We start from the raw sequence: 24480 nt of genomic DNA, 5'->3' as shown, positions 1-24480 counted from the left end.
GTGGCCTGGGAGAGGCGCTCTAAAACCAGTCTAAATACGAATCACTTTCTGGCTGTAATCTAAATTGCAAGGTGTGTTGGGGACTAGACTAATGCGAATTACACAAGGCAATGTTGTAGAACACATTTCAAACAGTTTGCAATCGGCATCAATCTACAGCAGAACTTGGCAATGTTTTCTAAACTATACACAAGCTTAATTTGGTAAAATATTAAAAAACAATTGCATCCTATTGCAGAATACAAGGAGAATTAACAAGTATTTAATGGTATTAATTATGTATTATATTATAATAAAAAGTGCTTTATAATTTAACATTTTTCAAAAGATTCGGATTATGTTTAAGTTTTACAAGCAGCATTCATTTTTAACTAGCAGAAATGTACAATATTTCAGCATTACTTAGAAGCTTAAACCCTTTTTAAGAGTTTTGGGCGAAATGTGCTTTATCCATTTGTTCGAATACTAATAAATTACACACTAAATAAAGACTTTTTGCATGGGCAAAGGACTAAGACTACTACTAAAAGCCCTAGCCTACGATAAGCAACAGGGACTTACGCACTACACATCGTACAATTTCATATTCTCGATCTCGTCCAGCGTGTCCTCCGATCCGGAAGCCGTGAGATCCGACAGCTCGTCGAGGCACTTCTGCCGCTTTCGCACATTCCAATGCAATCCGTCGGCGAGGGAGGCGAACCAGTCGGATATTTGATCCTGGGCACAGATGCAGGGCACCGGATAGATGGAGGTGGTAACGCGGAGACTGTCGCCATGGAAGAGTTCCTGCCTATTGCGTCCATCGAAGCTGACCCACGAGGTGTTGCGGCTCTCGGGGGAAACTGAGATCTGAACCAGAGATAAATGTAAAGGATGCGTAAGATATGAAACTATTGGAAACCCACCTTCAGCTCGACCCCTGCTGGCACCACGATGGGTCGGAAGCTTAGCGAGTGCGGGCAAATGGGGGTCACCATGATGGCCGGCACGGAGGGATGGATCATGGAGGCACCAGCCGCTGCCGCATAGGCCGTGCTCCCCGTGGGCGTCGATACAATCAGACCATCACCTTGCACCGACGTGATGTACTTGCCGTCCAGGAACAGGTCAATATTGCTGAGATACGGCGAGGGACCCCGATCGATGACCACCTCGTTAAGCACCAATATGCTGTTGGCCGCCGGTCGAGCATCTCCATCCGGGTCCACCTCCTGGGTCTTTGCCTCATGCTTCCTATCGCCCCTGCGATGCATCACGCAGCGCAGACGACTGCGAAGCGTGAGGGCAGCGTGACCCTCCAGGACACTGATGAGCTGCTCCTCGAAGTTGTCGAAGCGGAAGGGTGTGAGGAAGCCCAGGGAGCCCAAGTGGAAGGCCATCACAGGTGGCACCGATTGCTGAAAGAGCAGGGAGGCATACAGCAGAGTGCCATCGCCTCCCAGACAGACAATAAAGTCTATCCGATCGGTCAGGTCATCTCGGCCATCTCTGCAAGCGGGAACAGTGGTTTAGTAACCCATCTAAATAGTGGTTTTTCATCAAAAAAAAAAAAAACAGACTCACTTGAATGTCACCAGCTTATCACGAATGGCCTTGAACCGCACATCCTCGTTGAGCAGAGCATCCTCCAGCACAGCCGACTCCACCCAGACCACCATGTTCTTCTCCTGCAGCAACCAGTCGACCAATTGGACAAAGGGCGCCAGTACCGAGGCATCGCTGACCTTTTTGATAACCAGAACAGTGAGCGGTGGCTTGTACCATGTTAAGCGCTGACTAGCCGGATCCTGGATCTGCATGATCATGGCTGAGTTTTTCATTATGCGTCCACATGGTCCGAATTGCTGGACAGGCGAGGGGGCATTTAAGCTGCGAGTGCGCCTGCAAGCAGTTGGATAAAAATGTAAAAAATTAGCTTAAAAAAAGAACTGTATTGTAACTTTCAAGACCTTAGTAAATGTCGTTTGTTTTTGGTTCCTAATCCTGGCTTCTCCTGAACGCAATTATTGTTGCAATCATTCATATCCTCCCACTTCACATTGTTAAACTCTTCAATGCTCAGGGAGCTATGAAGCGGAAACAAGGCAGCAGCCTGCTTTTCGGGTCGCAAGGGAAACATTTTCCAAACCAGAACCTTTAAAATATTTGGCTTGTTTTCTCTCCTTTTACAAGTTGCAGACTAACTTCGAACAACTGTAAATCAACCTCATGCAAATGGCGAAGGTAAAAGCAGACAGAGATCAAGAGAACGAGTGATATGGTATGGGATTCAAGAGAATCGCATTGAAGATTCCCCTTCCTGCTTGCATTCGTAAGCACACTGGGAAAAAAAGTTGTTTCCTAAGCAAAGGATATCTGAGACATATGTATATCTGTGACAAATTGAATTTCATTTAACTGTTTTTTATATATTTAAAATTCCATTTTAAAATCAACTCGAAAAAGTCAGTCTTAACTTAAAAATTTGAAATATTTGAGTTTTTTGTAGTTAGACTAGTACTCATATTTAAACATGTACAAGTCTATTGAGTGGAAACTCTTTCATAAGATCCATATAAATACCATTTTAAATCAAATCAAAGTGGTAGAGTTAATTTTTATAATCAAATAATAATCAAATTAAAACATGAATATATGTATCTATTGGGAACTCTAACTTCAGACCCTACAGTACATATTCATATTCGAATTGATTATTTAAATAGGTAGCAGGCAGGATATAAAAAGGGAGTTTCTAACTTAGGATCTTATTAACATTTTTATTATATACATCTACGGTGTCCTGTGACCATACTTTTTCCAGTGCATTTCCAAGTGCACTTTTTACGACATCGTGCAGCTGATTTGGATTACAAATTCCAGCTTTTCGCATGCAATCTTATCGCTACGAGAATGTTTTTTTTTAGCTAGCTATCCACTTACGGCCAGGTGCCGGAGCGTCTGCGCTTCCCACCTGACGCCGATCCATTGCCATTGGCATTATCTCGGGCCCGGCCCCGTTCCCGCTCCAGACTACTCCCTTTGAGGTCCGGCTGCAGCTTCCTCTGGAGATTCCGCCCCAGACAGTGACGGGTCATCAGACTGAAGCCGTCGTGGTGGTGCTGATATATATGCTGGCTGTTGGGCAATCCGTAGTGCCACCGCTGCTCCAAGCGATTCTCATGCAAGGTGGCCAAATCAATGTCCGACAGGCAGGCCATTCTGACTGCAGGTTCACTTTTCGGGCTCAAAAATCGCCAACCAACTAGTCAAAATGTAACTTTGGACTGCAGTTTCGTACGCTTTGATTTTTGGAATGCAGTCAGATCGCATTGTTTTGGCCAGCGCAAAAGGGACCAAGGTTTTAGTTTTGTTTTCACAACAAATTTTCGTTTCAAAACCAAAAAAAACGCGCCCACGCACTTTTGATCGATGAGACGAGTTAATATGCGCTCAGAAATGGGCCAGCGTAAAGAGAAGAGAAAGTGTTTTATCGGCGTCACAGGGGAAAAACTGGTAATTAGAAATGCATTAAGCTGATGGCGTGCTTAAAGAAAATCGCTCTTCTGTGTGTTGACTTTGGCTTTTTGTCGAAGAAGAGAAAATTTTCCACCGAGTTTCCACTTGATTACCACGCAAAGCTGGTCGGAAAATTATGGGCAATGAAACGGCGGAGGGCCCTGAAATTGTCAACCGGGCGATCGCGTGTGCGAGCGACAACTGAGCGGCCGAGTTGACAAGGTTGGCTCGATGGGGTCTGGGTTTTTTACTCTTAGCCGTTAACAGTTCCCCAATTCCGGAGCCATTTGTTTCAGAGCGCATGCGCGGAGGCCATCACGTTCAATTAACAGCTCAATTGATAACATCGAAGATATCAAAACGAACCAATTGCCAAAATTGGAGCACTTTGTGGACCCATGTCTAGTCCAAAAACGCTTTTCAATTTCGTTCGCTTAAATTGAATCAGCAAAAGCATTTGGAGGAGCGGATGGGTTCAAGATGGTACATTCAACTTAGATAAGAAAATACGTAAAACGTTTATGAACAGCTACAGTTATGGTAATAACATAGTCCATAGGTGTTACATTATCGAAAAGCGATCGCCCTTAATAATAACATGCTACATAATATATCTTTACTGAACAGGACTCTTATGCACGGTTTTAAGCTTAAACAAAACCATGGGATTACTAAATTTATAACCCATTTCTAGTTTAAATGTTTTTGAACAGTATTTCAAAACCTTATAATCTTACAATCTAATAAAAAGTTGTACATTTTATTTTACTTGCTTTATATTGAAATAAGCAAACCATTAAAACTTGTACAGATTTTGATTTGCAAGCAATAAGTATTGGTCAATTTTGTATAAGCTTACAAAGCTAACAATTTTTTTCGGTTTCTAATTGTTTGTATGATTCGAAAGTAATAACTAAAAAAAAAATTTCGTTAATGCATATAACAAAAGGTTAAAAAAACATAATTTAAATTGCTAAAAATAACTAATGAAAATTAATTAAGTTTTGTTTGTCAATATAGTGAATTCTCTTAAACCCATTGTCACTGTGTCTAAGTTTTGCTGTTAGTTCTAAGAGAGAGAGGTGTGCAGCGAGCTAATGCATTAAAAATTATTGTCTATTTAAATTTTCTGAAAGCAACGATGCCCTATTTTTGTGTCGGCCACTGTAGTTGCATGAGAGATGGGAATCCGGGAAGAGGCACAAGTGGCATGCACGTAAATAGAGGCAGGTAGTTGGGACCTTACCACCACCAGCTGCTGGTCATGAGGCCGTCGCCCAATCCCGGCGCCGAGGTGGATGCAGTTGCTCCATCCGCCAATCCACAGGTATTCAACAGATGATGCTCCCCATCCGCGGCGGCTTCATTTTTGCTGCAGGGAAACGCCTGGCCATCGGAGGAGTTCCTGTCCACCGGTGCGGGCATCTATCTGTTGCGGATTTTCTTCTCGGGAGAGATTAGGGCCACACATGTGCCCCTTCAGCAGGAATCTATATCTCTGATTGTTCTTTATATGCAGAACACAACACAGGAATTTAACGAATTTTTGATGCAAAAAATCGTGTAGGTAGAGCTGTCACATTGTCGATGGCTATATCGATACTTATCGATTTTTTTCACTCATTCCGCGAATTTTTAAAAACCAACCGATGGCTCACGTCATTTACAAAAGTGTTCGTCATTCATAATTGTGTTCGACAATGGAATGCAAATTAGTCAGGCACACGTGAAAACAACGTTTATTTTTAACCTTATCTGTACGTGTTTTTAAGTGCTTTTTAAATCACGAACAAAAGTGTGTTTGTTTATTCTTAGAACCATTTATAAAAAAAAAAAATAAACTTTTGTTGAAGAATCACTTGTGAAATTGTAATTACTTATCTTTGATATTATTTTTAATACGAAAATAAAAAGTTGTTTTACAAGTATCCCAAAATGTCTAATGGATGCGTTTTTGACAAAGCCATGAATTCTTCTGAATGTCAATAACATATCAAAATTGTTTTAGCTTTATACTAAAAAACACACGGTAAAATTCCTTAAAAATATATCTGGTTTGTTTGAATGGTGTTTAAAGTAGATTTATTATTCAACTGAATATCACTTGTGAAATGGCAAATCCTTTGGAATTTATATAGCTTTGAAAATCTATACATGTTGATTTTCTCTAAATAAAAAAACTTCCTGGGAACTTACCTAAATTGTTTTCGCCTCTCGCTCAAATCCAGTACCCTTCTCAAGGGTCTGGGTGAGTTTCCCGGCGATGTGCCGGCGGCTCCTTCGTTTTCCTCCTCCAAGGAACTGGACACCGAACTGTTGGCCACCATTTGGCGGGCCAGTTGCAAATCCTCCTCGCGCATTTTCGTAAGCTTCGTAAGACCAAGACTCAACGACAACCTCGCTGTTCCCGTGGCGAGATCCAACTAAGTGACTGGCCATGCCTCGTTTTCCAAAATATATACAATGCATGCGCATATGTAATACTCGGGCGAGTGGAGAGGTAAGTTGTTGAATAGATGCTGAGCCAGCCCCACTCGTACTTTGAATTTATTAAGAGCCTCCCGATATTTACATTTCCAGAGCAACTTTTTCAAGCGGTCCATATTTTGACGGCCCCGGGGCGTGGCAGATCGGGGCTGATCGATTTATAAGCTGTGCGTGGATTAATAGCCGGCGGCGCGTTCTTAATAATATATGTCCGAAGGTAGCGCCAAGAAAATAGGCCCATTTTTGCATTAACACGGATCGCACAATTTTAAATTTTTTCTGATATACAATTTATATATTTAAATATTCCGTTGTTCTTTTTTATACAAGAAATGTGTGGTTATTTTAATTCAGTCTTTACGAACAAGGTGAATTCTAATAGATGCAGGTATTCGGAAAAGGACTTCGGGTATCCAATTCATCAGTCAGCACTGATTATTCAACTTATCTACACTCTGGAATCCAACAATTTTTTATTTGCAAAAGTGTCTAGTCTTTATGTTAATAGCGAGTTTCCGGGTTATTAATTGGTACACCTTTTTTTTGTTAGGTCCGGATTTTGGTCGTGCAAGAGGAGACAATTGCACAATTTTATTTCCTGAACCCATTTTTTCTTAATTTTGTTTTTAAGAGTATTATTTGTATAGTCTGTTGACAGAATCAAACGTTTTGTAGGTTTTTACTACGTTAGTTCTAAATTTTTATATTAATTATTTTCCCAATTTTTAAGATTTTTTAAAATATTTTAACACGCATGTCATAATTTATCCGTTCACAATAAAAATTTGATTTTTTTAAATACATCTACTTTTTAAAATTAATTAATTTATGCCTAATCAAAATATATTCATTAATTAATTAACTCTTTTTATATTAAGTTAATTTTCAATATTTGGTATACAATGTTCTTCAATCCTTTTTTTAGTGACAGCTTAGAGTTTGTTAATTTTGTCCATTTTTATTTTTTAACCGTTTTTCGTTATAGGCTGTAAAATTAACATAATTTTTTGACATCAAAATCCTATTTGACATGTATTATACAACTCATTCGACATAAGCATTCATCCGCCACACGGTGATTCGTATTTGTGTACTTAAAAACGCCAGTTAAAATAAATGCTGTGGTTGTTGTTATTATCACTTATTATGGCTTAGAAAATATTTAAATTATTATCATAGAATTAAATTAAATGTTTTTAAATTCATATCGTCGCGCTTTTCTGTTAGTAGGGGAAAACATCGATAGCTTACTTCCTGTCACATCGATAAAAAACAAATATCGATTGTTTTAAAAAATCATCGACTTTGGTTGCAGCTCCAATTTTTGTTCCAGCTCTAAAGCCGTCGATTCTAAGTCAAAAGCTAAGGAAATAAGTTAGTTTAACAAAAAAAAAGCGAGCTACAATGGCAGCCAAGGCAGCATTACCCCTGCAGATGTTCGGCCGGCGTCTCGGCCAGCTGAGGTCATCGGTCACCGCGCAGAATATGAGGTAAATCCGCCCGCATTGCTTCCTCTTTTCTGTGACGTAATGAGGGCGCACGCTTGTCGGCAATCGCACGTAATTGTAACACTACCATTACCACCCTTCCGCAGCGCCCTGCGTTTGTACAGCACAGAAAAACAGCCGGAAGAGGCGGCGGCGGCGGCAGGAGCAGCCGAACCAAAGACCCCCGCATCCTCGCCAGAAGTTGAGAAACTTACCAAGGATCTGGCCGCCGCCAAGGAGCAGAATGCTGAGCTCCTGGACAAGTACAAGCGATCCCTCGCCGACAGCGAGAACATGCGCAACCGACTAAACAAACAGATCAGCGACGCCAAGATCTTCGGCATCCAGAGCTTCTGCAAGGACCTGCTCGAGGTGGCGGACACCCTGGGACATGCCACGCAGGCGGTGCCCAAGGATAAGGTGGGGTTACAAAACTATGGTCCTTCTTATGAGAATCCTATATGAGCAAGTCTGTAAATAGTTCACTTATCAAAGTGTAGTCACAAAGGCCATTGAGGTTGAGATAAGCAATTAGACAAATTCAATTTCGTTACTCATAGATAGTTTTCCTTCTCAAGCTTTCGAAGATCACATTTTTGGTTCAATGTCTTTAATTCTTAACTAAGACAATCTAGATTTTTTAATTTTACATTTGTATTTCTTTTATTCCAAATCGAATGAAAAAGTGCTCGTGTGTTAAAGTTAAATATAAAACGCCGTACAATAGATGTATGAATGGTTTATGTTAATGATTTAAACAGGAGTTATTAGTAAATAGATTTCTCAAGGTTAAATAATCTTGCCTTTATATAAGAAAGAAATCATTTCTAAAAGACTGGATTGGAGTTTTAATTGAGACATTAATATTTTATTAATCTTGTTATTTTATTTTAAAAGAGTCGAATGGATTAAATCAGCACTTCTTCAAGGAGTTAATATATAATAATGGAACGGGTTTTCCTTCTTAATTCCTTTTTTTTTTGATTAAGTAAGGATAAGCTCAAAACTATTTAGGCCTTGTTTAATTACTTATTAAATGTACACTTACTCAATTTCCTAAATATTTCAGCTTAGCGGCAATGCTGATTTAAAGAACTTGTACGAGGGCCTCACCATGACGCGCGCCTCGCTGCTGCAGGTGTTCAAACGGCATGGTCTGGAACCGCTGGACCCCATCAACCAGAAGTTCGACCCCAACCAGCACGAGGCTCTGTTCCAGAAGGAGGACAAGACCGTCGAGGCCAACACCGTGGTGGAGGTGACCAAGCTGGGCTACAAACTGCACGAGCGCTGCATACGTCCCGCCTTGGTGGGCGTGTCCAAGTGTTGATAGCGAAGCGTCTGCCCAGCGGCATGCAAAATTCCCAGTACACCCCCTTCCCCCCAAATCCCATTTACATGGTGTCGCTCTCAGTTGTTTGCAATTTGTTTTCTGCTGCAAAATTCATGTACGTAAACCCTGTGTAAATACAAACAATCCTACAAAATGCATCCTTCGGGCAGCGCTTGCGAATTTAGAATTCCTCCTAGTTTCTAAGAGATCTGTGACTGGATTTGATGGCCACAATTTGTACCACATGCGTTGCCATCGAGTGTTCCAATTTAAGGTTTAATTACGATAATAAAAACATGTGTTAGTTTGTTGAAACATAGTGAGATTTTCTTTTGGATTTTTGAAGCCTCTGGTAATCCTGCTTATCGGGGTCTCTTTCTGTTCTCTTTGATTTTCCCGTTTTCATTCGCCTTCGAAATGTGAAACCCTCTTGAAAAACCATTTCTTTTGTCAACAGAAACCAGGTAGCGCAGGGTTATCACATTCCTGCTCGTCGTGTAGGTGGAAAATTCAATGGAAAAGCGAGATTTTCTAAGACCCAGCAGGTAGTTTACCAGCACGATCCCATGAATTCAGGGAACACACACAGATGGTGGGTCTATAAAACGAGATTTCTTCCCGGGTTCAAAGTCTACATCAAATGGTTTTCGAGTAATCGTGGTTTAGTTGTCCTGCAACATTTGAAGTGAACGGAATGATTGCCTTGTTAATGCGTTTTCTTTGGTCCTTCGCCCTGCTACAGTGCATCCAGGCCAAAGTGGCGTTGAGACCTCTTTTCTACGGTCAGGATAGTGCTGTTATAGTGGATACGTATAGAAAATTCCCGCCCAGGCTGGACTCCAAGCTTCAGAATGCCTTGTACTACAATATGCCGGTTTATAAGCTAATCAAGCCTGGCTTACCAACCAAAACCACGACGACAACGACCACCACTGCGGCTCCGAGTCCAGGCTATCCCGCTGATCTTCTGGACATAGCTCACAACAAACTGGGCCTAAAGGATCTGCCTAGCATTGAGGAGCTGGGCGAGATGATTGGCACGGATAATGCCAGGGAGACCATAGACTATATACGCACTCTGACCGGTACTGATGAGGGTCTAGCCCTGATGAAACAGTATCTGGACGCTCTACATTTTGAGCAGGCGGAGGAGAATGTTGCTGAGGAGAAGGAGGAGGACGACAATGGGGACAATGGCGACGACGACGACGACGACGATAACAACATGGCAAATGTTAGTTATGATGAGCTGCCCCAGGAAAAGTCAACTGTCGTAGTGCCAAGTCCGGAAGGAAGCCTAATGCAACGCGTGGGAGACTTTATGAAGCAGTATAACCTGTGGTCAGGCCAGGTCACCACTACTACGACTCCTGCTCCGGTCATCGCTGCTCCAGCCCGTTCGTTTCTGCCCGTTTTTGTGCCTCCTCCGGCGGGCTTGAAACCCATGCGTCCCATCCTGGTCCGGCAACCCCTTCCATATCACTATCCCATTCCCCTGCGACCTGTTGCACTGCCCACCGTAAGGCCAACTCAAGTGCCCAGCACCACGCGGGCACCCCATCCACATCTGAACACTCCGAAACAGCAGGAGGATGCGGAAATCAAGTACTCAACCCTGCCGCCACACATCCAGCAGTTTGCCAAGTTGGCCAACATCTCACCGGAGGTCGTGGAACGCTTTCTGGAGCGACAGCCCAAGCTGGCGGAGCTGGCCAAACGGCTGAGCACCCTGGCCCTCAGCCCGGAACAAACCCAGGCCATGGACTCCCAGGTTATCAGGGCCGTCCAGAATGCGCTGACCAAGAACGATGATCTACAGCGACTGATCGAGGCGTCCCAGGCACTTAAATAGACCAAATGTGTACCTAGTATTAATAACATTTCAAAGAAAATAAACTCCCTCTAAATCAACCATCTTTAATGGCTTGCATTGTTGTATTAAAAATTTAAATAAACCATATGTAGTTTATGTTTTATTTTCAGCTTTTTATATTTGCTTTTAAAGCTATTAGCAAATATTACTGCGGTTAAAGTCTTACTATAATATTTTTTTCTGAACTCAACTATTTGCCATTTTAAAAAGTTAAAAGTTACACTTTTCTACCGACCGTTGAAAATATCCTGTGAAAGTGGCAGGATCGAATGTTGAAGAGAGTTCTTAAGATTGACCACTCGCAGGGAAAAGCCCCCGTTAAAACAAAAGTGCTGACCCGAGAAATGGATCGTTCGTTAAAAATGCGTGTTCCTAAATAAATGTTTTTTCTAAAAAAGAGAAGTTCGACAAGTTTTTAAATTTTGATATTTTTCAAAATAGTAAATTATAGTATATACCTTTAATTTTTATAACAATATAAAGTTAACAAAATTTGTATTCTACTAATTTGGCCGAAATCATGTGAGAGTATTGGACCTTTTTTTTGGGACCTCCAAAGACTGCAGAAAATTCGTTATTTTATATTCTTGTAAAAAGAAAATAAAATATAGCGAATACACCTTGTTATGTTTAAAAACCATATATTGAACATAATATTTTACTAATATAAAATATTTTAAAGTACATTCCTAAAATGCCGCATGGTTACGCAGATCGTAAGGCTTGGGCATAACTTTTGTTTTTAATTTGAATTGTGGAAGTACCTCAAAACGCAAAGATCTAATAAACCAACACGTTATTAAATACTACCGAATTTTTCTGGCGTTACTTGCGTAACTGAAGCCTATTGTAAATTCGGCCACAGTTTAATGATTTTTTTTAACGCTCGGAATTTACAGGAAATCATATTTGTTTGTCAATTAAAATGAAATGCCAAGCATAGAAACTAGCAAAGCATTTGGTAAGGTTGACCAATGGTTTTTTATATGTCCGTTAAAATAGCACTCAGTTACCCTGGTAAATGGGCAAATGAGCGTGCATAGGACAACACGAGGTTCTATTGAGATAAATATAGCAAATAAATGTAATTGTTCGACAACTAAAATGAATTGCAAAGCTGAAAGGAATCAGCACAGCATTCGGTAAGGTGGTCGATGTGATTACTATATGTCCTTCAAAATAGCACTCAGATACCCTGGAAAATGGGCATTTGAGCGTGCATAGGACAACACGAGGTTTTCATAAACGGAAGAAATATAACTGCACTGGAGCGAAAATAAATTTTTCTTATTGTTCGACAACTAAAATGAAATGCAAAGCCAAGAAATATCAGCAAAGCATTTGGTAAGGTGGTCGATATGATTACTATATGTCCTTTAAAATAGCACTCAGTTACCCTGGAAGATGGGCAAATGAGCGTGCATAGGACAACACGTGGATCTAGAAAAAAATGTGAGATTAATATCTTTACGAGAATAAACCGAATTCGATCAAAGCGAAAAATCAATGTGCAGTAAGCAGTGAGACCTTAAGTGGTAACCAAAAATACGCCTTCATCATCAGGGGTGCTTTTTTAGCAAATTAGTGTTAAGAATGGTGTTATAGTTGTTCCTAAATTATGACAAATTAATTAATTTTAATTTCGCTTAAAAGTATGCTCTAAGATTTAACAAATTTAAATAAATGTAAAATTTTGTTGAAATGTGAGCGTAACAATTTTTTTTAACAACCTATTACGATATGATATTTACTATACATTTAAATGTTTTGTTATATAAAGAGTATTTATTATATATATTTAAACATTATATAAACTTGTAAATTTGCTTAAAAGTCCGTTTTTAGGATTTTTATAAAAGTTCAATGGTCGTCGCTAATGGAAATTATTAGGTTAAAGGTATCTTTATTATGTTATTAACTTTTAAATATGAAATAATTGAAATTTAGTTGCAAACAAACAAAATATTCCATTTTAAATTCTTAAACATTTAATATCGATCCTTTCAGTTAAAAAATTCTAAATTTGTAATATAAAGAGTATTTATATATATATTTAAACATTATATAAACTTGTATATTAGCTTAAAAGTCCGTTTCTAGGATTTTTATGAAAGTTCAATGGTCGTCACTAAAGGAAACTATTAGGTTAAAGGTATCTTTATAAATATGAAATAATTGAAATTTAGTTGCAAACAAACAAAATATTCCATCAAGAATGCATAGATTGGGTATTCCATTTTAAATTCTTAAACATTTAATATCGACCCTTTCGGTTAAAAAATTCTAAATTTAAAATCTTCGGCTTGGCGGTGCAGCTTATTTTAAGATCTAGTAATTATGTTTAAGCTAGTCAGTCGCTTGAATACGGCAAATTACATGTCCTCCAGTTGTAAGCACCAGCCGCACGCCACCAAACCTCAAGATTCCGCCTTTAATAAGAGGATGAAGCCCATGAAGGAGTTTAGGCACGGTAAGATCCCCAAGATCACTGTGGTGGGCGCAGGACAGGTGGGTACGGCGATCAGTGCCATGCTGCTGCTCCGCAATCTCACCAAATACCTCGTCGTCCTGGACGTAAACTATGAGCTGGCCAAAGCGGAGGCCCTGGACTTCCAGCACGGCTCCGCCTTTTTGGGCGATCCCCGGATTGTGCCCTGCGGCGATGGCTCTCACTCCAAGGACTCCGATTTGGTTATCATTACGGCTGGGGCCCGACCCGCCGGCAAGGATCGCTCCTCGCCTGGCAGCCATGTGCAAGACCGTAGGAGATCCTCAAGGAGGCGGTGCCGAAGCTGGTGGAACTCAGTCCCCAGGCCACCTTCATAGTCATCTCGAATCCCGCCGATGTGATGACCTACGCAGTGCAGCGGATTGGAAAGTTGCCCAAGCATCGGTGCTTCACCACCGGCTGTCATCTGGACTCGATGCGGTTCCGCAATTTCATAGCCGGACGACTCCGGTTGCCCGCATCTCAAGTCCAGGGCTTCGTGATCGGGGAGCATGGCGCCAGTGCGGTGCCCGTGTGGTCTACCGTCTCCGTCGGCGGCATCCGGCTGAAGGACGTGGTCAAGGATCTGGCCTGCGGCGAAGATCCGGAGAATTGGTCCGAGATCAACGAGCAGGTCGCCTCAGGCGCTCTGTCCGTGGGCAAGGTCAAGGGTTACACCAACTGGGCCATTGCCACCACCTGTACGGATATCGTGGATGCGATGTGCGGCGGCAGGGGCAAGATCGCCTCCGTGGGCACCGACATGAGGGGCTTCAATGGCATCAAGGACAACGTTGTGCTTTCCCTACCCTGTCTGGTCAAAGCGGGTGGCATTAGTCATGTGTTCGAGCTGCCCCTCACGGATGTGGAGAAAAAGAAGCTGCACGCCTCTGCCGAGATTCTCCTCGAGGCTCAATGCTCCTTGAAGCTTTAAGCAGAAGAAAAAAAGTATTAAAAGTTTGAACTTCACTGGATAATGACAATTTTCACTTTAGATAATCAACTCAAATAAAATAAGGGTGGGCGGAATAGTAAGTAGATCTAAAAACTAAACTAAAAGTTTAATCGAAAATATTTTCTAAGAAGTAAATGAAAAACTTCTTATTTTGCAGTGATTGAAAAAATGTTGGATACTAAAAACATCTTGCATATCTTAGAAGACCATTAAGTTCTGAACTGAATGCAAGCCAATGATGTATGTACATACAAAAAAGATGATCTATGTATTTATATTAAGAAGCAGTGGTAGAAAAAATACCATCCAAAATGTTCTGAGTATCATGGATCGATTGGTTGTCTCTACATTATAAGATGATTTCCAATAATTGTGCTCTTAAAGTTAGTATACTTAGTGATAGCTCAAGTACCATTTTAGAGGCCTCCGCTGTGATGAAAGTGTTCAAAAATAACCACACCCAAATCTCAAGTGGAAAATGGAAAGAAATGAAGAAGAGAGAAGAGAGCGAATAGGCAAGCCCTTTGCCCTTTCCATTTTTTTATTAGAGCAAGCGAGACAAACACCATGTTTTGTAGACAATCTGTTAGAGTGCAACGATATGAAGAAGCTTTTCGGCATTTCTGTAACCCTGGTAATGTACATCTAAAATTTTGTAAAATTTCGAAAAAATATGATTAATTTCTTTGTGAGCGGTGACAATTCTTTGGATTGGGGCGATTCCTCAAGATCTTGGGGCAGGTCTGCCAATGAAAATCGAAAGTCAAAGGTCTTGGAAACGAATAGGTGAGCAGCGAAATTGAGAAAGCGAATGATGAGCCCCAACTGAGAAATGTCGGGTCTCAAGACGTTTGGGGACTTCATGCGAAGCGTTGCGCAATTTTTGGAGCCAAGGTCTACGATTGTAGCAGGCGTTCACGAATCTCAGCAGCGATTAACGATCGCGTTTCGCTCTCCACACTTTTATATCTATTTCGATTTCTATTTCTATTTCCATTTTTTTTGTTGGGTGTAGATGCGACGAAGCGAATCAAGTTTTTGACCTAGGGTTGCGACACGCCAAGATTATGCAGCATCCCATCTAATAACCACAAGTGTAGCCAAGTGTAACAGTCCACCAGGCGAACAGAAAATGTGCAGGTGGTTCACTCAAAAGTCTTAGATTTTCAACGCCTCGTTGCATTGCCTGGGAAAATGTTCCGCCACGATTTTGGGCTATTATTGTAGAGGACACGATCGCAGCGGACCACGCCCACGCAGTCAGGCCCTTTCCCATTTCACTATTTTGTTTAAATAAATGGAAATGTTTAACATGTTTGTTTGGCTAATTGAAATTCACTAGGCGCACAGTGCGTAGGGAAAGTAAGCACACACACGCAGCTAGATTTCCAGCTAGCTGCTTTGGGATTTTTGGAGTTTTCTTAGACTAACAACTATTCTTCTTTTATGTTAGCCTATTGAAATGCTACAGTTTTTCCCCCAAAATCACGATTACATATTTACAGAGTGGACCCCCATGGAGCCCGATGAATTATGTTTGTTTATTGTTCGTTTTGTTTGTTTTGGCTCTGTAAATCCGAATAGGCTTACAGAAGTTCTAGGCGGTGTGAAAAGGTCTACCAAATCTGTGGAGGTGATGACCCTATGCTGGTGACATTCTGCGTTTGCTGTTGACCTACTAAAATGCTACAGTTTGGCATGTGTTTTCGGGGATGCGTGGGTTGATCGTGGTCCATGTGATGCTGTACTGACCGCAGTCAGTGTACTCAAGTGTGGGGTTCCTCGCAACTCTGTTCGCCTGTTGAATTGCTATACATTTGCATAGTCTGGTTTTATTAAATTGCGTGATGCTGTGATCTGTGTAGGATCTTTCACACCATCAGGTTTTCCCACAGTGATCCCCACACATGCCATCTTCCGTTTTCCATGTGCATCCGAGTGTGACCTTTGAACAGGCGAACAGACAGTGCAACCTGCATCCGATGCAACTGATGCAACCGAGTGTCATGTGAAGATTTTCTCCCACTTCCCAGGGCCTTAGGTTATATTTAACAAATGCATGTGAGTTTTTGGGTTCGTTGCATTTTCGTTTCGGATGCTGGATGCAGTTTTCCAAAGCACGATCTCCACCTACTATCACTTTTGTCAGCCTGTTCGACTTGGTCACGCTTCAGTGATCTTCTGAATGGGATTAGATGAGATTATCTCTATTTGAAAACATTCAAAAAAGTTTGAGTTGTGGTTTGACTGTTTGATATTCTGCTAACCTGTTATATTGATCTATTTGGTCACGCTCCACTGATTTTTCCTAGAATTGCCCTTTGACCCTTTAAATACTTATCCACATAGATTTCCACCAAAGTCTTGTATCTATTATTGATGCTGGCCGGATTGTCTAATCCGTTTGGTCACGACTCAATGATTTTCATGAAAAATTCGTAGGAATCAGCAGGTAGGACAATGCACCCACACTTTGTACTGGTTGCATTCTATAAAATCTGTTACCTTGTTCAATTGCTTTAGTTTTGTGACCTTTAACTCTTTTTTGTTTTCGCTATTTATTTAGAAACCAAATTGATTTGGTTTGATACCTTACCTTCGCAATCTTTGTTAGCCTGATATTTTGAACCAAGTCGTTTTGCTTCACTGATTTTTGAGAGGCTGTGTAATTTTACTTAAGAACCAGTTTTTGGCTATTTTCATCTTTTGTTTTTAAGCCTAACTGAACATGTCCTGCCTATTTTGAAAGACTGGTAATTTGATGCACTTGGTTGCACATCAGTGACCTTAAACATAGGCCACTAAATTTTCTTAGATTAAATGAAGTATAAGCGAGGTTTACCTATTTGAATGCTGTGATCCTGTTTAAGTGCTACAGTTATGCGATCTTTAACTCTTTCATTGTATTTTCGTACTATGATGTTGCCTGAACCTTTTTAAAAACGGCTGAGATAGTGAATCAGTCAATATGCTGAAATTATCAATATAATGTTTTGGGTGAAACACCATAAAATTCCTTGACCTGGTTTTACCCTGAGGAAAGCAAAGGTTTTGTTGGTGAAACTCTGAAGGTCCTTTTGTAGTGGAAATAGATTTCAAGTGCTTATGCAGGTAGTTTTTCCTTATGTATGCTGCTCATAGTTTATGGTCGCCTGTTTGATATATGATCCATGGTCACGTTTCATCGATTTTCATCTGATTATCTTTATTTTAAAATTTAAATGAAAATTTACATTAAATTAAAAAAATAGTTGGAAAGACTCACAAAAATGTAGATTGTTAAACAGGATAACAGCATCTAAAGATAACGATATAATTCGTAAAGTATAAGTTATAAAAACAATGTGGAAAATGAAATGGATAATAATTGACAAAGTAAAGACTGCGTTCAGGAATTCATGCCAAAAGTGTGTCGAGGAAAATGGGCTAAGGAAAATTTCGGGTTTTCCGATACTCAGCAGCCTGCTACTTTTGTTGATAGCCTATTGAAATGCTACAGTTTTCATCAATGTTTTGTTTACTGAAGATGACCGTGCTCTACTAATAAATTATTAAAATAGTATAATTAAATTATTAAATTTTTTGTGTACTTGTAGTTTGTGTTTTGGTAGGATTTGTCTCGGAAATATGATTTCCTGATTCTTTCATAAATGCTGTGCAATTGCCCAACAATCATTTTCGCCATACATTTTGAGATGTATTATTGTGGAATGCAAATTATATATCTATGTATATGCTTAGATCCTATTTGAGTATTACAATTTTCTTACATTTATTCTAGAGATTTTGTTTTAAGAGTTTTCCAAATGCTAAATGATGCAACAAATAAAAATATGCGAATATGATGCTGCAGGTTAATGAGCTTCCCGGTAACCTGCCTTCAAATTATATAAGCCTAATTGTTCTCCTGAAATTTAAATTCTGCGAGTCGAAATAAATTTCTACATATAAAAATTTTTCCATCCTTTTACCGTCTATGGTCTCGCCTCATTGGCTATCTGTTTATTAAATCTAATTGCGAGGTTGTACAGAATCCGATGAAATTGTTAAAAAGATTAATCTTAGTGCCTTAAATTCTTTGCGTTGTTTTCCACGTATTTATGCTGTTTATTTCATGTTAGCCAAAACAGTTTTTTTTTACATTTTTAAGATAAAGTGTGACGATTCATGTAAAATTATTTTCAGTATACGCTTCAGCGATTTTCATCCACCCTGCTGAAAAAAAATGTTACAGGTAGTTAAAAAGGTCGTGCCCAAAAGATGATGAAGATGCTGGATGGGAGAATTTTACATTTACAAGCTACCTGTTTTTGATCTATCGCAGCTGAGGTCCTGTTCGATTGCTTTAACTCTTTAACTCTCCTTTAACTCTTTAACTCTATATAACTCTAAATAATTGCCTAATAATTAAAATTTCCTCCATAAATTATGTTAACCTAGTCGGTTTTCTGACAACGTTCATGCTGCAGTGAATTCTATCTAAAACCATCCAGTCGCAGTACAAGATCCAAGACTCTGTTGACTGAGAGCGAGAGCTATACAAAAACTTCTTTCCATAAAAAAGGAAAATTTAGGTGCAACTTTAAGATCAAGTAATTTTTCTTAACAAAATTTCGTCGTCTTTACTCTGATATAAATTTATGTTGACCTGTACCATTGTCATATTCTGGCCACGTTTCATTGGCTAAAAGGATCTTCATGCGTTTTGCAACCTTTAGAACCTTTTACTTACCGCAATGAACAAAAAAGTTGAGAAAGGTCGAAAGGTTCAATAGATGCTGAAGAGGATACCTTCTTATGGTATCTTGTACCCTGTTCGATTGCTACACTTTTGTGACTTTATGGTATAATTTTTTTGACTTTGATTTGGATATAATTTCGTGTTAATAAGACGACTTAATATTATACAAACTGTAGCACATTGATAGGCGAACATAAATTGGTAACTGATGTAAGTGGGTACTTCAAGTAAAATTTAAAAAAGATTACCTGGATGTATTCTATTGACCTGTTCGAAGTTTGTTCTTGACTACGCCTCAATGATTTTCATCTTGAATGCTATTTACTAACTGTATTGATAGTAATTGATTTCAATTATATTATATGTTAGTTTTTTGTGGGATGATTCATGATAAGATCGTAATACCTTACCTTTTTCAAGATTTTGGGTTTCCAAAGGCTTTTTTGAGGTGCCCAATATTAAATAAAATCTTAAAAAGGTTTTCCTTGTCACCTGCCTATTATTCATGCTAACCTGCTCATTTCGAAACGCAAGGTTGTTCATCATTGGTTCTCATTTGATTATTAAGTAAATTTTATTTTGATTACTGGGACTGGACATTTTTATAGAAGTATACATGATTTCAAAATCCCATTGCTCCCTTTTAAAATAAATTCCTTTGCATTAAAGGGTTTTAAGTTAAAAATTTAAATTGTAGCATTCGATTAGGCGAACAAAAATTGTGGCAAGCGAATGGGATGTCAAAGGTCAAGCCGAAATTCGGAAACGTTTCAGGTGTTTGTGAGGTCGATGCTGCAGTAAAGATTTTCTGCCGTCATCTGCCTTACTCCCATGCTAACCTGTTCGTCTTTAAGATATTGGTTACGCTTCTTGATTTCCATCCAGAAGCGACAGTTTTCGTGGGAAAACCGCAAACGAAATTAGGTAGCCCTCCCGTAAAATCTCATATTTTGTGGGTGCAGAGATCTCCTGCTGCGATCGTTAGTCTGGCAATCTTGTTAACCTGTTCCCTGGATACACACGAGTGCGCTTCAGTGATTTTTCCCATCATTGAGCGATGCTCAAGGCAGCTGCCCTCGGGCTCTTTTCTCCTCCTGGCAGTGCCCTCCTTGAGGTTGCTGTGGACCTGTTCGAAAATTATGCATCGATGCGCATCAGTGGCAATCATGGGATGATAATGGGATGCTGCTGCTGATGAGGTTGTTAATAAATTGCCGGGTCTGAGCCCTGTACCTGTAGTCTGAGCCAGATTACCTGCCTGTCGATGCTGTTCACCTGTTCGCTTGCTACACTTTATGCATGCTTCGGCGGTTTTCAAATTATGATTTATGTTCTTTGGGATTAGACAAACAATGGGCGTTGCGGTTCCCAAGATGCTTGCGTTTCGTTAACCTTTGTCGACTTTCTCACGATCTGCTTGTGGCTTGAGCCCCCAGGGCCCATGATCACCGCAAATCCCTTGCAGACAAAAGAGCCAAAGGCTTAAATCTGTATCATTCGAATGGGCGAACAGAACGGCAAAGCAGAGATCTTCTAGCTATCTTTTTATTAGCAGATATCTGCAGATATACCCAGGTACCTGAGTGGTCCCTTATTCCTTCTGCCTCAATCTCAGCAGCTTGGGATGCTGATGATGCTGTTGGCCTGATCGTGAGGTTCGGCTTGATTGCACTTTAAACCGCAGGCGGTGCCCCGAGGCAGTTGGATTTGGGTTCCTGGAAGTCCACACAACAAAAGGCTGGGTTTGATGGATGGGTTTTTTGTTTGTTTTGCTAATTGATTTTGAACAGGTCCGCAGAATGCGTTGGCAAGCGGTTGAAGATCCCTGAAAGCTGATGTCCCCTTTTCCGTAGTCCGCATTAGCCAATTCCCATAATTGGGAACGATAGCTTCCTGTTTATTTTAATGCGGCGTGAAATTGGAACAGGCTGGCAGAGAACGTAAGCATGTTCGCCGCTCTTCGCACTTGAATGGTTCTTGGCCCAATAATGGCTATTGTAATTCGATGCGTGTCGAAGACCATTATGCGGGTCTTTGGCAGCCAGCACTTCTTAGAGCCTCTCGATTCCCCGCCTGCTGACTTCGCTGTGAGCCTATTCAAAAACATGAAATTATCGTGACAAACATCAGGGTTCATTAAGTCGCTTAAACATATTTACCGCACATCACACGATCATGTTTCACGTCGATCTCGATCCACATAGAGTGTGTGTCCGGGAGGGGGGCGTGTCTTCCGCCTTGGGCAATTTGAGACCCTATAATTTTCCAGTTGATAATCTTGGCTGATGATCGCTAATTGGCTGTCAAAGGGACAGGAACGCAGCCTAACCCAGCAAGCAACTGCTTGAGTTTCTGCTGCTTTCTTCGGGGTTGCAACATGGAGTGTGTGGCACGTGCCACACTTTCTTGAACCGCTTTTGTCTGTTATTTAATGCTTGTAAATGTCTTGGGCCGGAACAGGCAAACAGAGTTTGGAGAACGACGACAAGATGTTCCGAAACGAATGCTTCTTTAGTGTTTTATTCGTTTCCTTATTTTTGGTGGTTGAAGTTGAATTTGATTTTGTGGCGGAAAGTGGGGAAATGATTGCAGGTCTTGTGCGTAATTGAATAACTTAATGATGCGGTCTAACTGGAGTTTCGCTTTTTTCGGGTATTCGATCCCAGAGTCCGGAGGTTTTAAAAAATGTTAAAGAACTTTAAAAAGCTTAGTATAAATAATAATTTATGATTCAATTTTGGATTAAAATTTGTTATTAATTTCTTGAAACCCTATATTTTTCATTGGACACTTTTTAGGTCTTTAAATGTATCTATAACTACAAGACATGGACATTTTTTTCCGTTGAAGAAATGCGACTGTATCAGATCCCTGCCATAAAAAAAGATCGAAAACTTTAGGAATATAGAAATAACTGTGTTGTTTTATATGTGTACTACATATGCGTACCGAACATGCATACCCCACATGGTAAAATTTTTTTTTCGATTTGGTAAACTTGGCCACGACTTTATTTTCTATACCCTTTTTAAATTTTTTTTTAAGAAAGAAAGAAATTTAATTATTTAATTATGGTATTAAATAGCTTGACTTTACAGAGCTTTTAAAAAATAAAAAGTTTAGCCGTCTTTTAAAATTTAAAATGTTTTTATTTTGTAAACTTGTCAACTTTTGTCTAAAATTACAATACCGTCTGCAAGAGTATAAAAATGATAACAAAAAAAGGCCTTTTGCCGAGCTTTGCTTTTCTAAGCTCCCTTTGGCAATGCATCCAAAGTCATTTCAATATACGAAACTTTATTAAACGGTCATCACATGTGTATATCTTATTTGAATATATATAAACACATATACTTGTAATTTCCAATTAGAATATAGTTTTGAGTGCATGAAGTAAGTTTCCCACCGAGACTCAGGCACAAATTTGCCCTACACGTATCTTAACACAGTTTCAACACCGCCTTTTACTAACTTTCTGTTTTCCTGGTCGACATCTTCGCTTGAGCATAAAAAGTTCTCACGCTCATTCGGCGTTCGCGGTGAACATATATTCTTGTAACGGATAATGGCCAAGAATTTCCCACACGATGTTGACACAACGAACCGCGACCCGCAGACAAACGTAAACGTTAAAGCCCTCAGCAAACACACACCGAAAAAAAAAAACAAATTCCACAGAGTCCACATCCGTTTAACGTAACGATCGAGGATCTCGTTAAGACCAACAACAACAACCACTCCATAAGCGAAGGAGAGAGAAGTGGCCACAAATGTCAGGAAAGTGGATGCAGCCATCCAATTTTTCTGCTCTCCTGGTCCCTTTTCCAATGTTTCGATTCGGAGTTCTCACGCGAGCACATGCCAAAACGAAAAAGGGCGAGTGAGAGTGAGGCAGGAAAAACAATTAACAACTAATTTAAGCCTATGCATATAATTTAAGTGAGCGAGAGGACCCAAGCGAGATGGCCTATCTGCAGGAGCTGTGGGAAAAAATACGTTACATTCCTTTCCAGTTTATTCCCACGCGATCCTCGACTCTCGTTTTTGTTGGTTTTTTGGGTTTTCGCTTTCATACCATACCCAGTACTTTTTAGGTACTGCGGTGTATTGGTTTTGTGCAAGCACATCAAGCAGATCCTATAATTATTCCTGTCAGATAATAAAAATTCCCAATGCAAAGGTCGATAGCAACGGCAAATAAATTTGTATCAAATTGATTTAATTAAAAATGCAAAAACAAATTTGGTTTTCATTTTAATTTTTTTTTAAATTAATTATGTATATAAGAAAAGGTTTTTGTTTTAATTTTTTTTGCTCTGGTCTTACTTAAAAGTCCATAAAAATGCCCTTAAACTGTACTATAAACTTTAATCCACAATCTCTAAGCTGGTTTATATTAAATTGTATGCCAATTAAATAAAATTTTTTGTTTTATGGAAAAAGTCATAATTTTTTTAACACAAACTTTCTTGCTTTTTACGAAGTTATTCTTATTTATTTTTAATTTTGTTTGTTTATTTCCCAATCATGCAAAGCTTTTCAGTTGTGTAACCTTTCTTGCTAGCAGGACATTGATTAAGGGGTACCTGATAGTCGGGACACTCCACTAAAATGTTCTTTCTTGTTTTTTGTGGCTCTTCGTTCACACGCTCTGTGCGTAAAAAACAGAAATTCGAGAGATGGGAAAAGGCTGGGATGCTGTCTCTCTTTGCTGATCGCCTGTTGCAAGATCAACAAAATTTGATTGAAATTCTCACGCTCGAGGCAAGGAATTTTACCTGCCACAAAAGGATTACGCCCACCTTAGCTGTGAGATCTGTAGCTTGAAGATCTTTGGATCGAGATATTTGTAAGTTTTATTTTCTGTTAATTGTGGTCTTGGGTTTGCTGAAAGCCGCTTATAAGAGGTGACACTTTCAACCCTCTTGGGATTTTCAAGAACCTAAAGATGTTTTGATAGAAACTTATGAATCTGCTGTTTCCCTAATGGAAATCTTGAGTTGCACGACAATTTATTTTCTTATGACCAGAAACCAACCCTCATCTGCAAGAAGTGGAAGTTGGGTAATCTTCTCTACTCCTGTGATTGCTGTTTTCCTGGTAAGGCCAAGACATATTTTAAAGATAGCCCGAATCACGAGGGTTGCAAACGTCTTAGGAATGGAAAGAGAAGGCCTCCTTGTAACCCAATAGTTTGGTGGTAGTTTGGCACCATCTTATTATACACCTCACAGGTAGGAAGTCAGGTAATCCTGGAAATGTGAGAGCTGCTGTTGGGCAAACTGTGTGCCTGTTAGCTATTTTAATTGAAGCGAAGCCGGATTAATCCAATTTGCATATAAAATCCATTGGAATAATAAGGACTCTCTGAAGTATCTTAACCAACTGTTGTCGCTGCTTGCCTGATACCAAAAACTAATTAGTGTTCCATGTATAGACCGCATTCTCACGCCTTCAGGGACTTGAGAACATAACAAAGATCAAAGGAATCCATAAAAAGTTCAAAGGAATCCATAAAAAGATCAAAGATATCATAAGGTTTCGTGTATCATGTGACCTACGGAATGTTGAAATCAGTTTATTGCCTTAAGGATGCTGAGTGCCTAGTAGTAACT

General features: G+C 39.8%; 4 protein-coding genes across 7 annotated transcripts; 3 read left to right on the top strand and 1 right to left on the bottom strand.

Annotated features, from left to right (window-relative positions):
- Positions 1-229: 229 nt before the first annotated feature.
- LOC128255631 (NAD kinase) lies at positions 230-5995 on the bottom strand. 4 transcript variants are annotated; one of them, XM_052985349.1, is made up of 4 exons: positions 5698-5995; positions 1567-1884; positions 909-1491; positions 230-852 (listed from the first exon to the last, which is right to left on the bottom strand). In XM_052985349.1, the coding sequence occupies exons 1-4, from the start codon at positions 5859-5861 to the stop codon at positions 565-567; spliced, it is 1353 nt and encodes a 450-aa protein (XP_052841309.1). In that variant the 5' UTR covers positions 5862-5995; the 3' UTR covers positions 230-564. The 4 variants fall into 4 exon arrangements, with proteins under 4 accessions (XP_052841309.1, XP_052841306.1, XP_052841305.1 ...); XM_052985346.1 differs by lacking the exon at positions 5698-5995 and adding an exon at positions 4748-5197; XM_052985345.1 differs by lacking the exon at positions 5698-5995 and adding an exon at positions 2926-4030.
- Positions 5996-7282: 1287 nt separating this feature from the next.
- Positions 7283-9123, top strand: LOC128255316 (grpE protein homolog, mitochondrial). The gene is made up of 3 exons (XM_052984843.1): positions 7283-7478; positions 7583-7895; positions 8545-9123. The coding sequence occupies exons 1-3, from the start codon at positions 7393-7395 to the stop codon at positions 8803-8805; spliced, it is 660 nt and encodes a 219-aa protein (XP_052840803.1). The 5' UTR covers positions 7283-7392; the 3' UTR covers positions 8806-9123.
- Positions 9124-9395: 272 nt separating this feature from the next.
- LOC128255391 (intraflagellar transport protein 46 homolog) lies at positions 9396-10719 on the top strand. The gene has a single exon (XM_052984967.1). It carries the CDS (start codon positions 9503-9505, stop codon positions 10658-10660), a length of 1158 nt encoding a protein of 385 aa, XP_052840927.1. The 5' UTR covers positions 9396-9502; the 3' UTR covers positions 10661-10719.
- A 2176-nt stretch (positions 10720-12895) lies between these two features.
- Positions 12896-15439, top strand: LOC128255494 (L-lactate dehydrogenase B chain). The gene is given in 5 exon segments (XM_052985134.1): positions 12896-13417; positions 13419-13445; positions 13447-14200; positions 14282-14910; positions 15140-15439. Coding segments are annotated over 3 exon segments (1083 nt in total). The 5' UTR covers positions 12896-13018; the 3' UTR covers positions 14104-14200; positions 14282-14910; positions 15140-15439.
- Positions 15440-24480: the final 9041 nt, after the last annotated feature.

The sequence above is a fragment of the Drosophila gunungcola genome, assembly GCF_025200985.1.
Source record: "Drosophila gunungcola strain Sukarami chromosome 2R unlocalized genomic scaffold, Dgunungcola_SK_2 000011F, whole genome shotgun sequence".
Lineage (NCBI taxonomy): Eukaryota > Metazoa > Arthropoda > Insecta > Diptera > Drosophilidae > Drosophila > Drosophila gunungcola.
The sequence above is the reverse complement of the archived record's forward strand: the minus strand, read 5'-3'. Positions and strand labels throughout refer to the sequence as shown.

Bases quoted from the DNA above. Each gene is read 5' to 3' on its own strand.
- LOC128255316 (XM_052984843.1), top strand. From the start codon at position 7,393: ATGGCAGCCAAGGCAGCATTACCCCTGCAGATGTTCGGCCGGCGTCTC. The intron at 7,479-7,582 runs GTAAATCCGCCC...ACCCTTCCGCAG, and splicing joins GTCACCGCGCAGAATATGAG to CGCCCTGCGTTTGTACAGCA. The intron at 7,896-8,544 runs GTGGGGTTACAA...TAAATATTTCAG, and splicing joins AGGCGGTGCCCAAGGATAAG to CTTAGCGGCAATGCTGATTT.
- LOC128255391 (XM_052984967.1), top strand. From the start codon at position 9,503: ATGATTGCCTTGTTAATGCGTTTTCTTTGGTCCTTCGCCCTGCTACAG.
- LOC128255631 (XM_052985345.1), bottom strand. From the start codon at position 3,203: ATGGCCTGCCTGTCGGACATTGATTTGGCCACCTTGCATGAGAATCGC. The intron at 1,885-2,925 runs GTAAGTGGATAG...AACTGCTTGCAG, and splicing joins AGACGCTCCGGCACCTGGCC to GCGCACTCGCAGCTTAAATG. The intron at 1,492-1,566 runs GTGAGTCTGTTT...TCCCGCTTGCAG, and splicing joins GATAAGCTGGTGACATTCAA to AGATGGCCGAGATGACCTGA.